General features: G+C 38.8%; 1 protein-coding gene across 8 annotated transcripts in view; it reads left to right on the top strand.

Moving 5' to 3' along the window:
- The first annotated feature begins 1,593 nt into the window (after nt 1-1,593).
- CRCP (CGRP receptor component) overlaps nt 1,594-18,814 on the top strand; it is a 41,145-nt gene continuing 23,924 nt past the window's right edge. For 3 of the 8 annotated variants that reach the window (XM_081053044.1, XM_081053045.1, XM_081053043.1), the window contains exons 1-4: nt 1,594-1,731; nt 10,542-10,578; nt 13,032-13,130; nt 16,109-16,203. In XM_081053044.1, the coding sequence (XP_080909170.1) occupies nt 1,724-1,731; nt 10,542-10,578; nt 13,032-13,130; nt 16,109-16,203 (239 nt within the window). In that variant the 5' untranslated portion in view covers nt 1,594-1,723. Of the gene's footprint in view, nt 2,178-10,541; nt 10,579-13,031; nt 13,131-16,108; nt 16,204-18,814 lie in introns of all 8 variants that reach the window. The other 5 variants (XM_081053046.1, XM_081053047.1, XM_081053049.1 and 2 more) reach the window with 5 other exon arrangements.

Below are 18,814 nucleotides of genomic sequence, written 5' to 3' on the forward strand. Positions count from 1 at the left end.
GGTCTTTTGTGTCTGGCTTCTTCCACTTAGTATGTTTTTGAGGGTCATCCATGTAGTAGCATGTACCAGTAACTCCATTCCTTTTATTGCTAAATATAGCATTGCATTGAATTAATATAGCACATTTTATTTATCCAATCACCAGTCACTATTAACAGTTCAATACAATTCCTGTATTTGTTCAGATTCCCTGGGTTTGAATCCCTGCTGGGCAAGTTCTTAGATGAGTGATCTTGGGTGAATTGCAATGTCTCTAAGCCTGCCTCTATTTCCTCAATAGTAAAATCTGAATAACAGTGGGATTGACCTCATATAGTGTTATGGTTGTATTGTCACAGTAATTAATATTTGTTGAGCCCTTACTACATGCCAGGTACATTATAAGGATTACCTAACGGATCTATGATTTTCAGATTAGGGAATTGAGGTTAGGAGAGGTTATGTCATCTCTCAAGGTCAAACAGTCCCTAAGAAAATGATGGAGGTAAACGGAATCACAGGCTGTCTAACTACAAAGCCTGCACAATTAACTGTTAAAATCATGGAATAGCAAAGTGCTTAGCAAGGGCCTTACTGAGGAGAATGAGTTTAGTAAACGATAACTCATAGAACTACAAGAAAGAAAACAATAGCAATTGACTCATCATCTAAGGACACCTGCCACTGTTAATATTTTGGCACATTTCCATCCGGTCTTTAGACAATATTTCAGATATATTTAAAAAATCCAGAAAATAATAGACATCAACCTCCAACTCGTTTTGTGTATGTGCTGCCGAAGCGAGCACAACCTCCAACCCGTTTTATTTTCTAAAAGACTTGAAATGTGGCCTATTAGGTTGCTCTACCTCCCAAAGCCGTATTTTTTGCTACGTCTGCATTATTCTTCCTTAGGTTACGGTCACACCACATCCTTTCCTGTCTTTAAAAAACCCTATCGTGAGCATTGCCCCAGTGTACCAAATGCGCTCCAGAGCCTGTCCCGGCCGCATTTTATACCGCACGGAGGAAGCAGGACGGACTCATTCCCGCGCTGGGCGGTCAGCCTTCTCGGCGCCGAAGCATCGCTGCGCGGTCTTCCTTCTCAAAGCGCCGGGTAACTGCCTTTGGAGAAGTCCTGGCGAGGCCGGAGACGAGCCTGTGCTCGCCGGTAGGGCTCTTGACGCGTACTTTTTGTTTTGCCAAGTCTATGGAAACAGGGCGAAGGAAGGGATTCCTTTTCCTTTTAAAATGTCTTATTCAATTAAAACATATATACAGAGAAGGGGACATAAGTGTACAGCTCACTGAAGTTTGTAAAACGGAACACACGGCGTACCCAGCAATCAGATCCTGAAAAGATCATTTCCAGCAGCCCAGAGCCGCCTCAGCCCCTCGCCATAACTGTCCGAGGGGTACGATTTTAACGTCGCAAACGTTTACTAATGCGGCGACGTCCTTGAAATCTTAACCTGGGCTAAGTTCTGTGTGCAAACGCTTCACAGGCTGACGTCCCGCTGGGCGAAAAGCACCCACAGCTGACAAAGAGCGCAGCCGCCCGTAAGGCCGCGCCGCCCCGCCCGCCGGGCTCCCGGCGTGCCGCGCGGCGCTCCCGGCCTGCACCGCGGCGCTCCCGGCCTGCACCGCGGCGCGCGGAGTGGGCGACCTGGCGTGGGGCGCCGGCGGCGGTGAGCTTTGAGGCTGTGTGGGTGCCGGCGGCCGGGGTGGACGCGGCGCGCTCGGCATGGAAGTGTAAGCTGCCCGGGGCGCGTTTCCGGCTGTGCGCCGAGGCTCCCGGCGAGGGGCGGCTGCCTGCTGGGGGCCGAGAGGCGGGGACACCGGGCGAGCCGTGGCCCGGGCGCGTGGGAAGAGTGACGCGGCGGGGGCGGGGAGGAAAGACGCTCGCTTTGCCCTCTGAACCTCCGCCCGCACTCCCGCCCGGCGCCGCGGACTGGGGCCAAGTGCCTTTCGCGGTGCCTGCCTCCTCCGCCATTCATTTACCAGCGTCTTCTAAGTCACAGTAGGGAGCCCGGCGGGTGTCCGAGCGGGGACTCACAAGGTGGAAGGCCTGGAGTCCGCCCTGGAAGTACCTGCGGGAGAGACGGAGAAATGTCCGGGGCGGGGGCTCCTGGGCGGCCGTGACTCCCGACAAGTGCCACCGACTTTGATGAGGAGCACTGCACCCTGGGAGGGAAGAGGCGAGTTTTCGGGGAAGAACAAAGTGCTTGAGCCTGGACTGACCACGGAAACCGCAGGGGAGCGGGACGGGGAGGGGCGAGGGCCGTTCCGACAGTGTAACTCCACCTGCTCTGGGCCTTGCTGGCTCGCGTACTACACGCAGACGGAGCTTTTGCAGCTGCTCTGCATGTGGGTTTTCACGTGGTTGACATTAATTCGTACGCATACCTATATTGCGTCATCTTTGGCACTGATTATTTAATACATTTTTCTTTATGTTCTTTTGCCTCATGTTTAATGGTTATATGTACTACTGTTCAAACTTAAAAAACCCACAATGTGTATGTGTACCTTAAGTGAAAACTTAATGAAACAACACTTACCGTATGCAGTACACTTTGGTATTGTCAAAACGACTGCAAAAGAGTCAGGAAGCTCTGGCTAGAAATAAATGAATAAGGATATTTAAATAAAAAGATTTATTCAAGGGTCTTAAGGGTTTGCTAACTGGAAGCACAGCTAGGTGAAACTCCCGAGAAGTGTTCCAAAGAAGAAAGAAAAGTTGAGTTCTTACAGTAAAAGTCATATCCTGGAGAATATGCAGTCCTGCGTTTTAGGCCCTCTGATTGGTTCAGCACAGTTATCCGATGTCAGGCGGTCTGGATGATGGATGCCCACGGCGGGGTTTGCGTGGAGGACGAGTGCCAGGAGGTCTGTTCTGAGCCTTAGGGGTAGTCAGGGTTATCTGCAGGTTCGATGTATGTCTGGGCACGGACACTCAACAGACTGGTATATGTCTAGGTATTGATGCAGGACTAGAAAGCTCCAAAGTTTCAGGTCCAGGGCTAGTTAAGAAAAGACAAAGAATCGTTTCCTCATGCTTCAACCTTCATCATGTTAATAATTTAGCAGCTTGGTTAAAGTGACTCCGTTTTATATTTTCCCCATCTTCATTCTTTCCTCAGTTTCTTCTCATTTATTAAAAGTGAATCTTGACCCACTAAATTGATTTCACAATTCACTAATGAGGTTTAATCTGCAACTGGAAAAATGTTCATATTGCTCTACCTCAAACCATCATTATCAATTTCCCCGTTTACTAGAGCATTTCCTGTCAGCATACAAACCTGCTTTAATTTATCTATGTTAAAAACTCCCTTGTTTCCACATTCATGTCCACTTACTGCTCCATTTCTGCTTCCCATCATTCCCGTCACAACAAAACTTAGAACTGTTGTGTATCCCCTCATTCACTCAATCATTCTGTTAGGCTTTCATCCTCACCAGTCTACAGAAGTGGGTCTGTGAAGATCACCTGAGCCCTCGTGTTGTCACTTCTAAAGGCTGATTTTCTGGCCTTAACTCTCTTGATCTCTTAGCAACAGTTGGTACAGACACCAGAAACTCTCTGGGCTTTCTGACGTGCTTTCCTGGATTTCCTCCTGAAGACTGTTTCTCAGTCTCCTTTCCTGGCTCCCCCGTTGTCCCTTTCTTGGCTTCTAAACGTTGAGGTATCTTAGGGCTCATACTGGGATCCTTTTTCTCCACACTCTCTCCCATGGTCATTGTACCCATCTATATGCTGATGATTCCCAAAAATGTATTTCTAGCTCTTTCCCCTCATCATTCATCCAGTTGCTTACACCAAAAATCTAGCTTTTTTTTTTTTAAAGGAGGTCGCAGTTCACAGTGGCCCATGTGGGGATCGAACCAGCAACCTTGGTATTATTAGCACCATGCTCTAACCAACTGAGCTCACTGGCCACCCCAAGAATCTAGCCTTTTTTCCTCACCCCTAAATCCAGTCCATCAGCCAGTCCTGTCATCTCCAACCTTCAGACTATATTTTAATGTAGTTGCTTTTCACCATGTGCAATACTAATTTTCTCCTCCAACTCTGATCTGGATTAAGCAGTAGCCTTTTTTTAAATTAGTTTCAGGTGTACAAAACAATGCAATAGACATTTATCATTTATATCCCTCACAAAGCGATAACCCCCCTCCCCCATCCACCATCTCTCTAACATCGCACACAGCCATTACATTTCCACTGTCTCTAGTCCTAATGCTGTACTCCGCTTCTTGTAAATATATATATATATATATATGTGTATATATATATATATATATAATTATACTTGACATTCATTATTATTCAGCTTCAGGTGTGCAGTGCAGTGATCAGGCATCTACACCATTTGTGAAGTGGTCTCCTTAATAAGACAAGTGTCCATCGGATACTCTATAAAATCTTTATAACATTATTGATTATATTCCCTAAACTGACTTTCATATCCCCGTGGCCATCTTGTGGTTACCGATTGTGCTTTCTAATCCTCTCACCTTTCCCCTTATCCCCATCCCCCCCTCCCATCTAGCAACCCTCAGGTTTTCTTATATGTCTCTGAGTGTTTCTGATTAGTTTGTTCATTTATTCGTTTCTTTAGATTCCACATATAAGTGAGATCATGTGGTATTTGTCTTCCTCTGTCTGACTTATTTCACTTAGCATAATGTTCTCTAGGTCCATCCATATTATTGCAAATGGTAAGATTTCATTCATCTTTATGGCTGTGTAATACTCCATTGTATAAATAAATGTACCATAGTTTCTTAATCCAGTCGTCTATCAATGGGCATTTCGGTTGTTTCCATGTCTTGGCTATTGTGTATAGTGCAGGCAGTAAGTAGCCTTTGGCTTTCACTCTTGTCCCTTCCCTTCTTGCCTCCTCTTCCCCTGTTCTATTCTCCACACAGCAGCCAGAGTGATCTTAAAATGTTAATGGATGAAGTCACCCCTCCCCCCCACCAAACCCTTCATTGGCTTTCTGTTGTACTACATTCCTTATTAGGACTTTTAAGATCCTTTACAACCTAACCTACTCAACCAACTGAAGCTCTTGCCACTGTCCTCATCCCCCCAGACATACACTTTCCATTGGCAGTTGGGTAGTTTTTGTAATCTTCCAAGCTCTTTCCTACCCCAGGACCTTTGCATTGGTATACTTTTTCTCTTGTCCGGCTCTCTTCTTATCCTTTTGATAGCTCAGGTTGAGTGACCCTTTTCGGTATTGCCTTTCCTCTTTGTTCAATGCAAAATAATGCTGCTTTTTGTCTCTTTATAGCACCCTGGTTCACTTTTCCCTTAAATAGTTACCAATTATACTACATGTATGTTTAGTGCCTTGTCTCTGTCACGAGAGTGTAAGTACTATGAAGGCAGAGAACAATGTCTGTTCATCTAGTGCTTAGCACGGCATCTGGCACACAGTAGGCATTCAGCAAATATTTGTTGAATGAAGTAATAATACTTCATTAACTCAATAAACGTAAGTTAATTAGCTAGCTTCCTAATTGCTAGGCATACCGGTTTTTCTGATTTTCCTAAGTGAAATGGTTTGAATCAAGAGTTTTTTCTTCTGTAGCAACCTTTCCACTTCTCCCAAGGAGTTCTTGACTTATTGAAGCTAATCAAAAATTTTGAAGCTAGTAGTTTATCGGAAAATGAGTTTTTCTGAGGTGGGCATGTGATTTGGGAGTAGAAGGGTCCCTTACATGGAAAGGTCTGGAGGCCTGACTTCCAACCTGAGGCGTAACCTCTGGCTTGTGGTCCGTAGGATCTTCGGTAGAACCCTGAGTCTCTGAGAGGGCAGACTTACTGTACTTCCGTCACTCCTAGGACCTGGAGCAAGAAGGCATGAATGGATAACTTCCCTGAGTTATTACTACTTTTTTCCTTCAGTCACTGAATAAATAACTTGGGTAAATAATACATACTAGACATACACTATAAATTTTTCATAGTGAGGAATATTTATGCTTTATTTGGTTGAATGACAGAATTTAAAAATAAAATCTTTTTGACTATCATTTGGAAACTTATTTTCCTCAGGTAAAAGAATACAAAATTTTCATAGCAAAATTAAGTATTTATGTACTGTATATAAGGTAGGATTATTTATATACCTGGAAAGCTTATGTTCACTCTTTTATTCTTGAACTTAATATGCATAGGAAAATGGATTCTACTTATCTTCTGTACCATCTTTTTGAGAGACTGTCAGAATTTCCTTCATTTTATAGCTGAAAATACTGCCGTTTAAAGAAGTTAACTAATGAGTCCTATAACAATTCAGTAACAGGACTGGAAAGAGAATACTTATTTGTTAGCTCCCAAGAGAAGGTACAGGTTAAATTGTTCATTGACTTGGACGGCCACCCAGTTTTCTTGTACCAGAGTTTAGTTTTTCCGAACATGATTTGAATAGATAACGTAGGTTGAACATAGGAGAATTTGAGCAATTCCAGTCGTCATGGCTTTCGTAAGAGTTAACTATGTAGCAATTAGCAGGTACTGTTTGCATGGGCTTTTTGTGTATGCGTGTGTTTCTAAGGAAAGTCTGCCAATAGATCATTCTGTTCTGTTTTTTAGAATTCGGTTTTAGAAAGTAGTTGTTTACATCTGTTAAATTGATTCAGCCAGTTAAGCAAAATTTGCAGGTTAAATTTCAAACAGCAAGTCAACTTTAGTCAATTAATTCATTACTTAAGGAAATTAAGTGACTGCCTGCCTATAAGTATAGATGTAGACAATCTTTAAAATTCACTTGGTGTATTTGCTTTAAACACCTGTTAAAAAAATCAGTAATAATCCAAGTCCTACAAGAGAATATGGAGTTTTAGGTAGGTGAACAGTTTCTAAAAGTCTGAATGCTTGTAAATGTATTACATCAGAGGTGTCCAAACTTTTTTCAGCGTTTTTCACCAAGGGCCATATGTGGTAAAATACACAAACAGCCAGGCCACTCGCTCGAGGTAAAGTACGTTTTGCCTCCCCTGGTTTATTTAAGTAAACTAAATATATTTTTGGAATTTGCTGCGGGCCAAGCGGGCCGTAGTTTGGACACTCCTATATTACATGATACTGAAATATTAGCTATAGAGCAGACAATTCCTGCTAGGTAGGGATCAACAACTTGTAAATAGAATTGACAGAGGTGGTAACTGACGGATTCTAGTTACCCTAAAAAACAGTGAAGGAAAATCATTTTATGTCCTCAGTTACAAGTTATACTAATGTTGTGTTTCTAAACTAGTGGCATGCTTTTGTTGTACATTTTTACTTTTCTCAACATGTTACCTTGAAAAATTTCAAATCCATTGAACAGTTGCAAAAAGAGCACCACACTGACCTTTATACCCTTTGCCTAGAGTCAGCATTTGTTAACATTTTGATATATTTACCTTACCTCTCTTTACACGTGCACATATGCTTTCTGGCTCGTGCACACACTTCACTGAACTATGTGAGAATTGTAGACATGTAATTTTACCTTATCTTATAAAGGCATTCTCCTGTGTAACTACAATACCATGATCCTACCCAGGGAATTTAGCACTGATACAACCACCACTGTTAAAATAACAACCTGTATTGACATTTCTCCAGTTGTCCCAATAATGTTGTTCTAGCTGGGTTTTTTTTTTAAACCGATTTAGGATCCAGTAAAGAACTACACATTGTGTTTAGTTGTCATGTTTCTTTAATCTTTATTCTAAGAATAGTTTCCTAGCCTTTTTTGTGTGACATTGGCATTTTGACAAATGACATTGATATTTGAAAAATCTAGGCCAACTGTTTTGAAGTATATTCCTGAATTTGAATTTGTCTGATTGTATCTTCATGGCTAGATTCAAATTAAACATATTTTGACGGGATTGCTATAAGGAGTGTCTCTCTCAGTCCATCACGTCGTCATTGTGGGTGCCGTTAAACTTGATCGATTGTCAAATCTTACCATATCCTGTTCCCAACAACCTGCCACTTAGTGGTGCTTACAGTAACTTCTTTAGGATAAAAACTGCCTTAAAAAGATTTCCCTGTACACACAGTTCATTTAGGACTTCATAAAAGGTAGATACTGTACAGTTGTTGACATTTTACTGAATAAAGGAAGGCCTAGCATATATTGGCATTTACTACATTAGTATTTAGCTGGATTAAAAAAATAATTATCTTCCTAATAAAAGAATCAATGACTTAATCAGCTTCTGCCAGCCAGATTCTGCAGGATACGGTACTATTTAAACGTCCATTGTGCTCCTGGCTCCAAAACAGAGGTTCAGTAAAATAAACAGAGAGAATTTCCCTTCTTTGGATATTGGTTCTAGAAAAGGCAGGTGATGTTCTTTGGATTCTTGCGTTAACATTATTGACTTGAGCAGTGAGGTAATAACTGGAAAGAGCCAGGGACAGATTTCCCAAGGCATGGAATATTCTGCATGACAGGAGGAACTGTGATTTGGAAATGAAGTCGTAACAATGGCACTTGGGATGGCTCCATTAGCCTGGAAGGAGAAGAACATTTGTATTTTTCCCCCAGTCTGTTCCAGGCAGGCATGTCTTAGTTGCTGTGTATTGTAGGGCACCCAGGGACTTGTAACTCAATTTCTGCCAAAGATGGGAGGAAGCCTTGTGGGCTGACTTCCTGATTATGCAGGCAAAGATGACGTGGTTTGATTTGTCATTTTCAATTTTAAATGAACCATATCATACATTAATTATACATTGTCCTTCCTATGGTAGGTTCCTTTTAAATATTATGTTCTTTGTGACCTGAGTGCACTTGTGGTCATTTGGGCAAAGCAGCACTTCTGTGAAACCCCAGCTATTTGTTGAATGACTAGTAAGCTTCTCGTGCTGATTGGATTCCAGTGCTGACGTTGCTGTGCTGGTGACCTAAGGCCTAGGTCACGTCCTATCCTTATGTGAACCACCTAGTAGTTTTGCTTTATTTATTGACGGGGGAAATCACCTATCTATTTTACCCATATTTTTGAAATTTTGTATCATCATTTTCATTATATAGCCTCACTATTGGTTTCAGAACATACAGTAGTCTTTGTTGCACATTATGTCAAGCCCAAACTCCTTCCTGAATCTTCAGGATTCTGCATCACCTCCGGTTTCCATTTGTCCAGTCCCGTCTAATTTTTCACAATTCCATAGTTACCTTCCACTTCAGTTAGGCTTCTTGCTGTGTGACCTTGAGCAGGTGTTTAACTCTGAGCCTCAGTTTCATCATCAATAAAGAAGAGATCATAATAGTTTCTACATCACAGGATTTTTAATGAGGATTAAGTGATATCTTTTAAACATATTATCCTTCATTTAGGGAGATCTTAATAAGTACCAAGAACTATGCTACACTTTAAAAATTTGTGCTCTCTTTTCATCCTTATAATGGATTCACGAGGCAGGAACAAGTGGTGGTGGTGGCAGCATAGGAAGTAGTGACAATAGATGGCATTTACCTGGCACTTGCTGTGTTCAGGTACCTGACATATTTCAATGTAATCCTGTAAACAAGCTTATGAAATTGGTACTTATAATTGCTACTTTATAGATGAGGAAATTTAAGCATAGAGAGGTAAAACTACCTGTCCAAATTCACATAGCTAATGTACAGTAGAGCTGGGTTTAGAATCCAGGCTATACTTCTAGGTACTAGTTTGTCTCCCATTTCTTTTTAGATGGAGAAGCTTAGAGTTGCCAATTAACTTACTAAAACTCATATTCTTCTTAAGTAGGCAGAGCTGGAACCCAGCTGGAACCCAGATTTGTCTGATTTCAAAACTGTTCAAAATTATCATACTATATTGCCTTCAGACTGTTAAAAACAATAAATTCTGATACAATATAGTAGAATAGATCAATTATAATTTAATTCAAGTCACATTGCTCTTTTCATTCATCAATGAACGATGATGTTTTGCCTTGATTACACATGGCTGCCAGGCTTTTGACCTCTGCTTGACACATGAACTGTGCCTGCTGAATTGATACAGAAGACAAACATCTTAGTAGTTTTGTGGGTGTCTGGCAGGAGTTTTAACATTGCTGGAGTTCCCAGAGGTGATGTTCGTGTTTCTGCCCAAGATGTCAATGGCTGGTGAAAGGCAGACGGTACTGGGGAGAGGTCATGGCTGTGGGATAAGCCAGCATTCTGTTTCTTCAGCTAATTCCAGTGCCCCCATACTGTTTATCGATCCCACAAACCGCCCCTAGTGTTCTTCCTGTAACTAACTTTTCCTGGATGTCTGACTTCTCTGAACTTCTGGCTCCATAGACGAGGGATAAGTAGAGTATTTTAATCACGTATGTGGTAATGGATGTATGATATACTCTGGCTGTGAAAAGGAAAGTATGTTCTGGAATTGTCCATTACCAGCTAAGCCAGTAGGGCTTTGGACATTTCTTTTAATGGTTGTCACTAAATCCTGAACTGGATGACTAAATTTTGACAGAGGAATTATTTTACAGATATTTAATTCACACAAATGGTTGTGAGCCCAGACTATGATAATTTACTTTTCTTTTTCAGGAAGGATGCCAATTCTGCGCTGCTCAGTAACTATGAGGTAAATAGCTTTGAAGTGGACTTTGTATTTTCCTTGCTGACCGTTTGCTCTTTGCTTCTGAAGATTATTGAATCAGTTGTGGTTAGAAATGACTAAATTCATTTGGATTTTCCACTTTAAAATAGGATAGATAGCACCATCTGGTGGACCTTGGAATATTCTAAGCTTAGTAAATTACATAGTAATTCAGGGAAGCTGGGACGACTTGAGTGTACAGTAGGCAACTTTCCTCAGATCCAAAAATTTTAGATCTTCATTTGGGATGTCTTCATGGGATGAAAGCATCTATTTTGCAACTGTTCCTGTCTGCAAAAGTTTCTATTAAAATATGTGTGTCTTTTCTTAACTACCACTCTTTATCTTTACCTATAAAATGCTTTTGCACATGATTACTGTGATGCTCATAATAGTCTAAGCATCAAAACCTTCATTTTGAAAGTGAGAGCTTAGTTGACCTACCATTATGAATAATTTAGTAGGAACTAACGTTTGGAATTTAGGGTTGCTGGGGAAAGGGAGCAAAGAAGGAAAGGGGTTGGAGAGAGGGGAGATAAACATTAATTTTGCCTACCTTCTGATTTGCCTGGATCTTGTTTGATACTAGCAGAATCATTTGATAGGTTAATGCCAGGTGTAGAAAGAACCATTTATACAGTCATTGTTGATTTTTCGTATTCCAGAGACTAAACTCATGAAGATTTACAGAAGATTTGGTTCTCCACTGTGTGATATGTCTAGAAAGTAGTAGAATTAACACAGTTGGCCATATTCTTCTTTTTCTTAAAGTTCACCTTAAATGTTTGCTGCTTGTAACAGGAAATAAATGGTTGTTGGTCAAGCCATGGGCTTTTAGGAACCTCCTTTGTTCACTGCTAGGTGTTTGGGTGTTTTATCCATTGGGGAAACACTGATTGCATTAATGGGGTCTCATTCACTGTTTCTGACAAGGATAGGCAGGGGAGGGTTGCATTGTATCTAGTAATGGTCTGTGAGTCTATACTTCCCTCAGTTCTCTGGAATAATCTCTAAAACAGAAAGAGATCTACTCCCCACACCCTACTTAGCGTTAATGCACACGTTTCTCCCTCTTGGGGAAAGTTTACTTCAAAAGTTCTATAGCATTTTTTCCTTTCCTTTTTTTTTTTCTTTTTTTTTTTTTTTGTAAACTATCTTTTAGCACTTGCCTCATAATTTCTCTTTTCCAGAAATACATTATACTAGACTTTTATATTAGAGGGGTGGAACCTTTTTTTTTTTAAAAAAAAGATTATTTTAAGAAAATTTATTATTTTAGGAAAATTTACTTTTAAACAAAATATTTTGCGATCAGAGATGCGGTGTATATTAGTAGGAAATATTTGAAATATTTGAAGTAAACTAATGAATTTGAATTATTGACTTAGATAAAAAAGCATTTTAAAAATGTCACATACATGCAAATGGGAAATAGACATATGAAAAAATGCTCAACATCACTAATCATCAGAGAAATGCAAATGAAAACCACAATGAGATATCACCTCACCCCAGTCAGAATGGCTTTCATCAACAAGACAAATAGTAACAAGTGTTGGAGAGGCTGTGGAGAAAAAGGAACCCTCATACACTGTTGGTGGGAATGCAGACTGGTGCAGCTGTTATGGAAGGCAGTGTGAAGGTTCCTCAAAAAATTACGAATAGAATTAATATATGACCCAGCAATCGCTCTCCTGGGTATCCACCCAAGAAATCTGAAAACATTTATCCATAAAGACAAGTGTGCTCCAATGTTCATTGCAGCTCTATTTACGGTGGCCAAGACATGGAAACAACCAAAATGTCCTTCGATAGATGAATGGATAAAGAAGTTGTGGTATATATACACAATGGAATACTATTCAGCGGTGAGAAAAGATGAAATAGGAACATTTGTGACAACATGGATGGATCTTGAGAGTATAATGCTAAACAAAAAAGTCAGACAGAAAAAGCAGAGAACCATATGATTTCACTGATATGTGGTATATAAACCAAAAACAACAAAAGAACAAGGCAAACAAATGAGAAACAAAAACTGGTAGACACAGACAATAGATTAGTGGTTACCAAAGGGTAAGGGGGTGAGGGGATGGGAGATGAGGGTAAGGGGGATCAAATATATGGTGATGGAAGGAGAACTGACTCTGGATGGTGAGCACACAGTGGGATTTATAGATGATGTAATACAGAATTGTACACCTGAAATCTATGTAACTTTACTAACAATTGTCACCCCAATAAACGTTAATTTTAAAAATTTTCAAAAAAAAAAGTCATATATTTATTGGATTCATATTTGCTCTAATGCTAGAGTGGAGGGAGAGTTTGTGGGAAGAAAAGAGGTACTATCTTATTTATCCTTTGAAGTCGTTGACCTTGGAATAGATACATTTCTCAAGTGTTTTTATAAAAATCTTTTATATATCTCTTCCTAGGTGTTCCAGTTACTAACTGATCTGAAAGAGCAGCGTAAAGAAAGTGGAAAGAATAAACACAGTTCTGGGCAACAGAACTTGAATACTATCACCTATGAAGTAAGCCTAGGCTTCTGGAGGGTCTGCCTGAACTACCATTGAGGGGGTTGCTTTGTTTTGCTGCTGACTGCCACCACAGCAATCATGACTTCCTGTCACCTGATTTGAATAGTTTTACTATAACCCAGTTTTTATTCTGTTTATAAAAGTGGAAAGAATTTGACCAATTGGAGGATTAGACAACTACAAAATTAAAGGGACTAGTCTGTAAGACTGCCCTCACTCTTAACATCAATTTCAAGTCGGGGATCCCAGGACCACCCTCAGATTCAGTAATCCACTGGACGTACTCCCAGAACTCACTGAGAGCTGTCATATTCATAGTTACTGTTTAGCATGGGGAAAGATTACAGGTTAAAATTGGCCACGGGAAGAAGCAAATAGGGCAGATTCTAGATTCTAGGAGAAATATCAAATGCAGGACTTCCCTTGTCCTCTTAATGTGGACTCAGCACTCGTTTCTCTTGAAGTTTGTGTGTCACAATATGCACAGAGTATTGCCAACCAGGGAAGCTCAGCTCTGTTACACAGGCACGATTAATGACTAATGACCCATGTAGTTAATCTCAGCTTCCAGGCCCAGCCATACTGCATGAACCAAAGCCTCTACCTTAAGTTACATTTTTAAGACAATCCAGAATGATCTCAGGCCCCAGATAGAGATATTCCTGTTACGTATAACATTCCAAGAGTCTGGAGATTTCATCCAGAAGCTGAGATTAAAGGCTGGACCTTCTCTTTGGGCAAAGTCAAACTCTTTATTACACTAAAAGTTGTACTTTTTATTGTAGAAAACCCAAAATGTACCAAAAAGAATGAAGAAGAAAGCAAAAGTAATTAATGATCGTAATATCTAGTGGACGTTTTGCTGTGTTGTCTCCCAGCCTCGTTCTCTCCCAACTTCATGCTTTGTCCTTAAAAAAATTTAAGCCATTATATTTATTATAAGTGATGTTTGATTTTGTATCTGTCATTTTAATTTGTTTTCTTGCTATTTCCTTCCAATTCTGATTTTTGTCTCTATAGAGAATTTGGTTTTAATTTCTATTTATTTTCAAAGAATTATTAAATTTGAATTAAGTTATCGTAATCCATTTTAAGGGAAATAAGGGGTTTAACACTTTTGTCACCATCCTTCCTCATCCAGTTTTGTTCATTTAATCATGTATTTAAAACCCTTTCATTCATTTATTCATTCATGTTCTTTTACATTATATAGTTCATTTCTTTCAAAGAAGAAAGTAATGTTTGTTGGTAATTAGTTTTATAAACAAATTTTAAAACCATCAAGTAATTTTTAATTGCACACTTAATTGTTTCAGCTCATTGCCCCTCCTTAAATTCTTGCTTTTAATTCATGGTGACTTACAGAAAGTTGTTGTGGTACTAAATGTTTTGAGACTTTCTATACCTGAGAATATATTTCTAGTGTTCTTAATGTGAATGACTACTTACCTGAATATGGAGTTCCTGGCTTCCACTTTTATTCTGCAGGGCTCTATACGTATTACTGGGTTTATTAGTATTTGTTATTATGGAGAAGGGTGAGACCAGCCTGATGTGTGCACTTTTGAGAGAGTCTTTTCTTAGATGCTGAGGTTACTGTTTATTTTTTCAGGTTTAAAATTCCTTTCAAAATATGTCTAAGTAGTTTGCCTCTTAGAAAAAACAAATGAAAACCTTTTGTTTTGAAATAATTTTACTCCTACAGAAGATTTATAAAGATAGTGCTGAGATTTCCCAAGTACCTTTCCCCTGGTTTTCCCTATGTAAACCTCATATAACCATGGTACAACTATTAAAACTAAGAAATTAACATTGGTACATATTATTAAACTAAAGATTTTATTTGGAATTTCCCAGTTTTTCCACTCATCCCCATTTTTCTTTCAAGGATCCAATCCAGGACACCATTTTGCATTTAGTTAACATGTCTCCTTAATATCTTCCAATATGTAGCAGATCCTGAGTCTTTCCTTGTCTTTCATGACCTTGACACTTCTGAAGAGTACTGGTAAGGTATTTTGTAGAATGTGCCTCGATTTTGGTATGTCTGATATTTTCTCATGACTAGATTGAAGTTACGGCTTTTGGGGAAGAATACCACCGAGGCCATGTGCTCTTCTAATTGCATGTTACATGATACCATGCATGCTACATGATGTCAGTGTCTTATTACTGATCCTGTTAATTTGGATCACTTGGTTAAGGTGTTTTCTGCCTGGTTACTCTACTGTAAAGTTGCTGTTTTTCCAGTTCCATGTTCTTTCAGTTAGAAAGCAGTCACCAAGTGCAGCCCACATTCAAGGAGAAGAGAATTAGGCTTCACCTCTTAAAGGGAGGGATATCAAAGAATTTGAGGACATGTGTTAAAGCCATCACAGTAATTTAATAAATGTTTATAAAAAAGTGTAAATAACAAGATGCTTTGAGGTTATGCAAATATCCCATTTCTCCTTAAGCTTTTGCCCATTAATTTTAGCATTCGTTGGTGTGTCTTTCATGCAGTAATTATTACTATGGTAGGACAGCCCAGTGGTGATTTATTTTCCTCATTTTTTTCTATGTTTAATACCTAGAATTCTTATGTAAGAAAGAGTTGTTACTTCTCATCCATTTATTTATTTTTTTCAGTCATTTATATCCATATGGTTTTAGGGCTATGTATTTTATTCTTTGGGTTCCGCATATTTAAAAAAAAAAATAAACCATAATGCAGTTGTCAGATTGTTTTTTCTTATTTTGTTTTTTTAAGATCAAAGTTTTCTTCTAAAATTTCATTAATTATTTTTCCTGTTCCAGCTACTGTTTTTTTTTAAAGGAATTCCTATTATATGAAGATTGACTCTTCTAAAGGCATTTGTTTTATAGAAGGTTTTTGCAACAACATTTTAGAATACTAAATTATAGCCATTGCCTTCCCTTTTTCTCATTCAGGGTTCTTGGTCTTATGCTTACTTTTTCCTATTTTTTTTAAGACATTAAAATACATATCAAAAACACCATGCAAGCACCAGACTCCTGAGATTGTCAGAGAATTTCTCACAGCAATGAAAAGCCACAAGTTGACCAAGTAAGTAAAAATTATCTTGTAGGAAGAGTGACACATAATGAAAGTAACTTACAAAAGCCAGCTTCAGCAACTGTGTATTTATATTTAGTTGGGTTTTGAATTGTAATTAACATACAGTGTTCTCTTTTAAAGTAGTGTTATAGTATTGTAGATGAATCAACTGAAACTTAGACATAGGGATCCTTCTAGAGCCAGGAACAGAACATAATGGGATTTTTAAATCTCAAAATCTTCTTTTTGAGTCCCAGTTCTATGACCTGTCCCATCATCCCCTCCAAGCATTTAGACCAAATTGGTTGAAAAATGGGGTTTGCAAATTAAACTTTTTATGAAGTCTATGAGTTTGTGTTTGCTTGGGGCAAAAAAATGGCTTAATAATATTCTGTCTGCTGTTCTAGTGCCTGATTACTTTTCTGGTGACTTTCTTGAATAAGGAAGGTGTGCTTCTAGGAATTAAATCATTAAGAATTAGATTAAGAGTTTACATGAGACGAAATGAGTTTACATAAGAAAGCCTATTAATTCCTAGGCTTTTAGAATTAATACCAGAGTTAATAAATCCCAAAAGCTTTTGTCATTTCATTCAGGGTAATCAATAATTTTATCTTGGAGGAACCATTGGTATTATTTTTCAGGCACACAGTTGGTACACAATCAGTAAACTAAGTGCACTTCTCCCCTTGCATCTCTCCAAATGAACTCTAAAGACAGACGTCTTTCAAATATGTGTACGTATGTGTGTTTGTGTGTGTGTGTCAAGTTTGTTTTATTTTTAAGTGTAAAATACACAACACAAAATTTATCAATTTAATATTTTTAAGTATACAGTTTATTAGTGTTAAACATATTCACATTATTGTGCAACCAATATCCTGAACTTCTTAATCTTGCAAAACTAAAACTCTGTACCAATTGAACAACTCGGCATTTCTCCCTCACCCCACCATTCTGCAGCCACCATTCTGCTTTCTGTTTCTATGAATTTGACTACTCTAGATACCTCATATAAGTGGAATCATACAGTATTTATCTTCATAAAAATCAAAATAATGTTTTATATGTTTATTTATTTTTTTTTTACCGTTATAACCTTTTTCTTTAAATAAATTTTTATTGGGGAACAGTGTGTTTTTCCAGGACCCATCAGATCCAAGTCAAGTCGTTTTCAATCTAGTTGTGGATGGTGCAGCTCAGCTCCAATCTAGTTGTGGAGGGCGTAGCTCACTGGCCCACGTGGAAATTGAACTGGCGACCTTGGTGTTATAAGCACTGTGCTCTAACCGACTGAGCCAATCGGTCGCCCCGTTTGAACCATTTTTAAGGTGCAATTCAGAGGCATTAGGTACATTCCCATTTTACAGCCATCACTGCCATCCATCCATAGAACGGATTAAACAGTGTCTCCCCATACTCTTCACCCTTTATCCCCTGGTAACCACCGATCTTTCTGTCTCATGAATTTGACTGATCACCTCCTGTGATAGAATTGTATAATATTTGTCCTTTTGTGACTGGCTTATTTCATTTAGCATAATGTCTTCGGGATTCATCCATGAGTATGTGTCAGATTTCCCTTCCTTTTGCATATTGCACAGTATTCCATTTTATGTATCTACTGTATTATTGATTGATTGCTGTACACTTGGGTTGTTTCCCGCCTTTTTTCTGGTGTGAATACTGATGCTGCTCTGAACATGCATTCACAACTGTCTCTGAGATCCAGTGATCAGCTCTGAGTATATACCCAGAAGTCATTATTGGGTCAAACAATAATCCTATTATAAATTTTCTGATGAACTGCTGTACTGTTTTTCCTGGTGGCTGTTCCATTTTACATTGCTACCAGCATTGTGCGCCGGTTCCAATTTCTCCATAATTAATTCTCCTCATTAATACTTATCTTCTGGTTTTTTGATAATAGCCATCTTAATGGGTATGAAGTGGTGATTGTGGTTTTCTTTTGCACAATGTTGAGCATCTTTTCATGTGCTTATAGGCCATTCCTAATCTTATTTGGAGAAATGTCCTTTCAAAGTCCTTTGCTCATGTTTGAATTGGGTTTCTTTTTTCTTGTTGAGTTTTAGGAGTCTTCTATATATTCTGGATCTTAATCCCTTATCAGGGATTGCAAATATTTTCTCCCATTCTGTGGGTTGCCTTTTACTCTATTGCTAGTGTCTTTTGATGCACAAATGTTTTTAATTTTGAAATCCAGTTTGTTTTTCATTTGTTATCTATGCCTTTAGTGTCATATCCAAGAAATCGTTGTCAAATCCAATGTCATGAAGCTTTTCCCCTGCTTTCTTTTGAGAGTTTTATACTTTTATCTTTTGTGTTTAGGTGTTAGATCGATTTTGAATTAGTTTTTGTGTGTGGTGTAAAGTAAGGCTCCATCTTCATTCTTTGCATGTTTATATCCAGTTTTCCCAGCTCCATTTGTTGAAAAATTGTCCTTATACACTGAATGGTCTTGGTACCCTTGTCGAAAATTATTGACTGTGTATATGTGAGTGTTTATTTCTGGGCTCTTTATGCCATTGATATATATATATATATATGTCTGTCTTTATGCCAGTATTACACTGTTTTGATTACTGTAGCTTTGTAGTAA

The sequence above is a fragment of the Rhinolophus hipposideros genome (genome assembly GCF_964194185.1).
Source record: "Rhinolophus hipposideros genome assembly, chromosome: 7".
NCBI lineage: Eukaryota > Metazoa > Chordata > Mammalia > Chiroptera > Rhinolophidae > Rhinolophus > Rhinolophus hipposideros.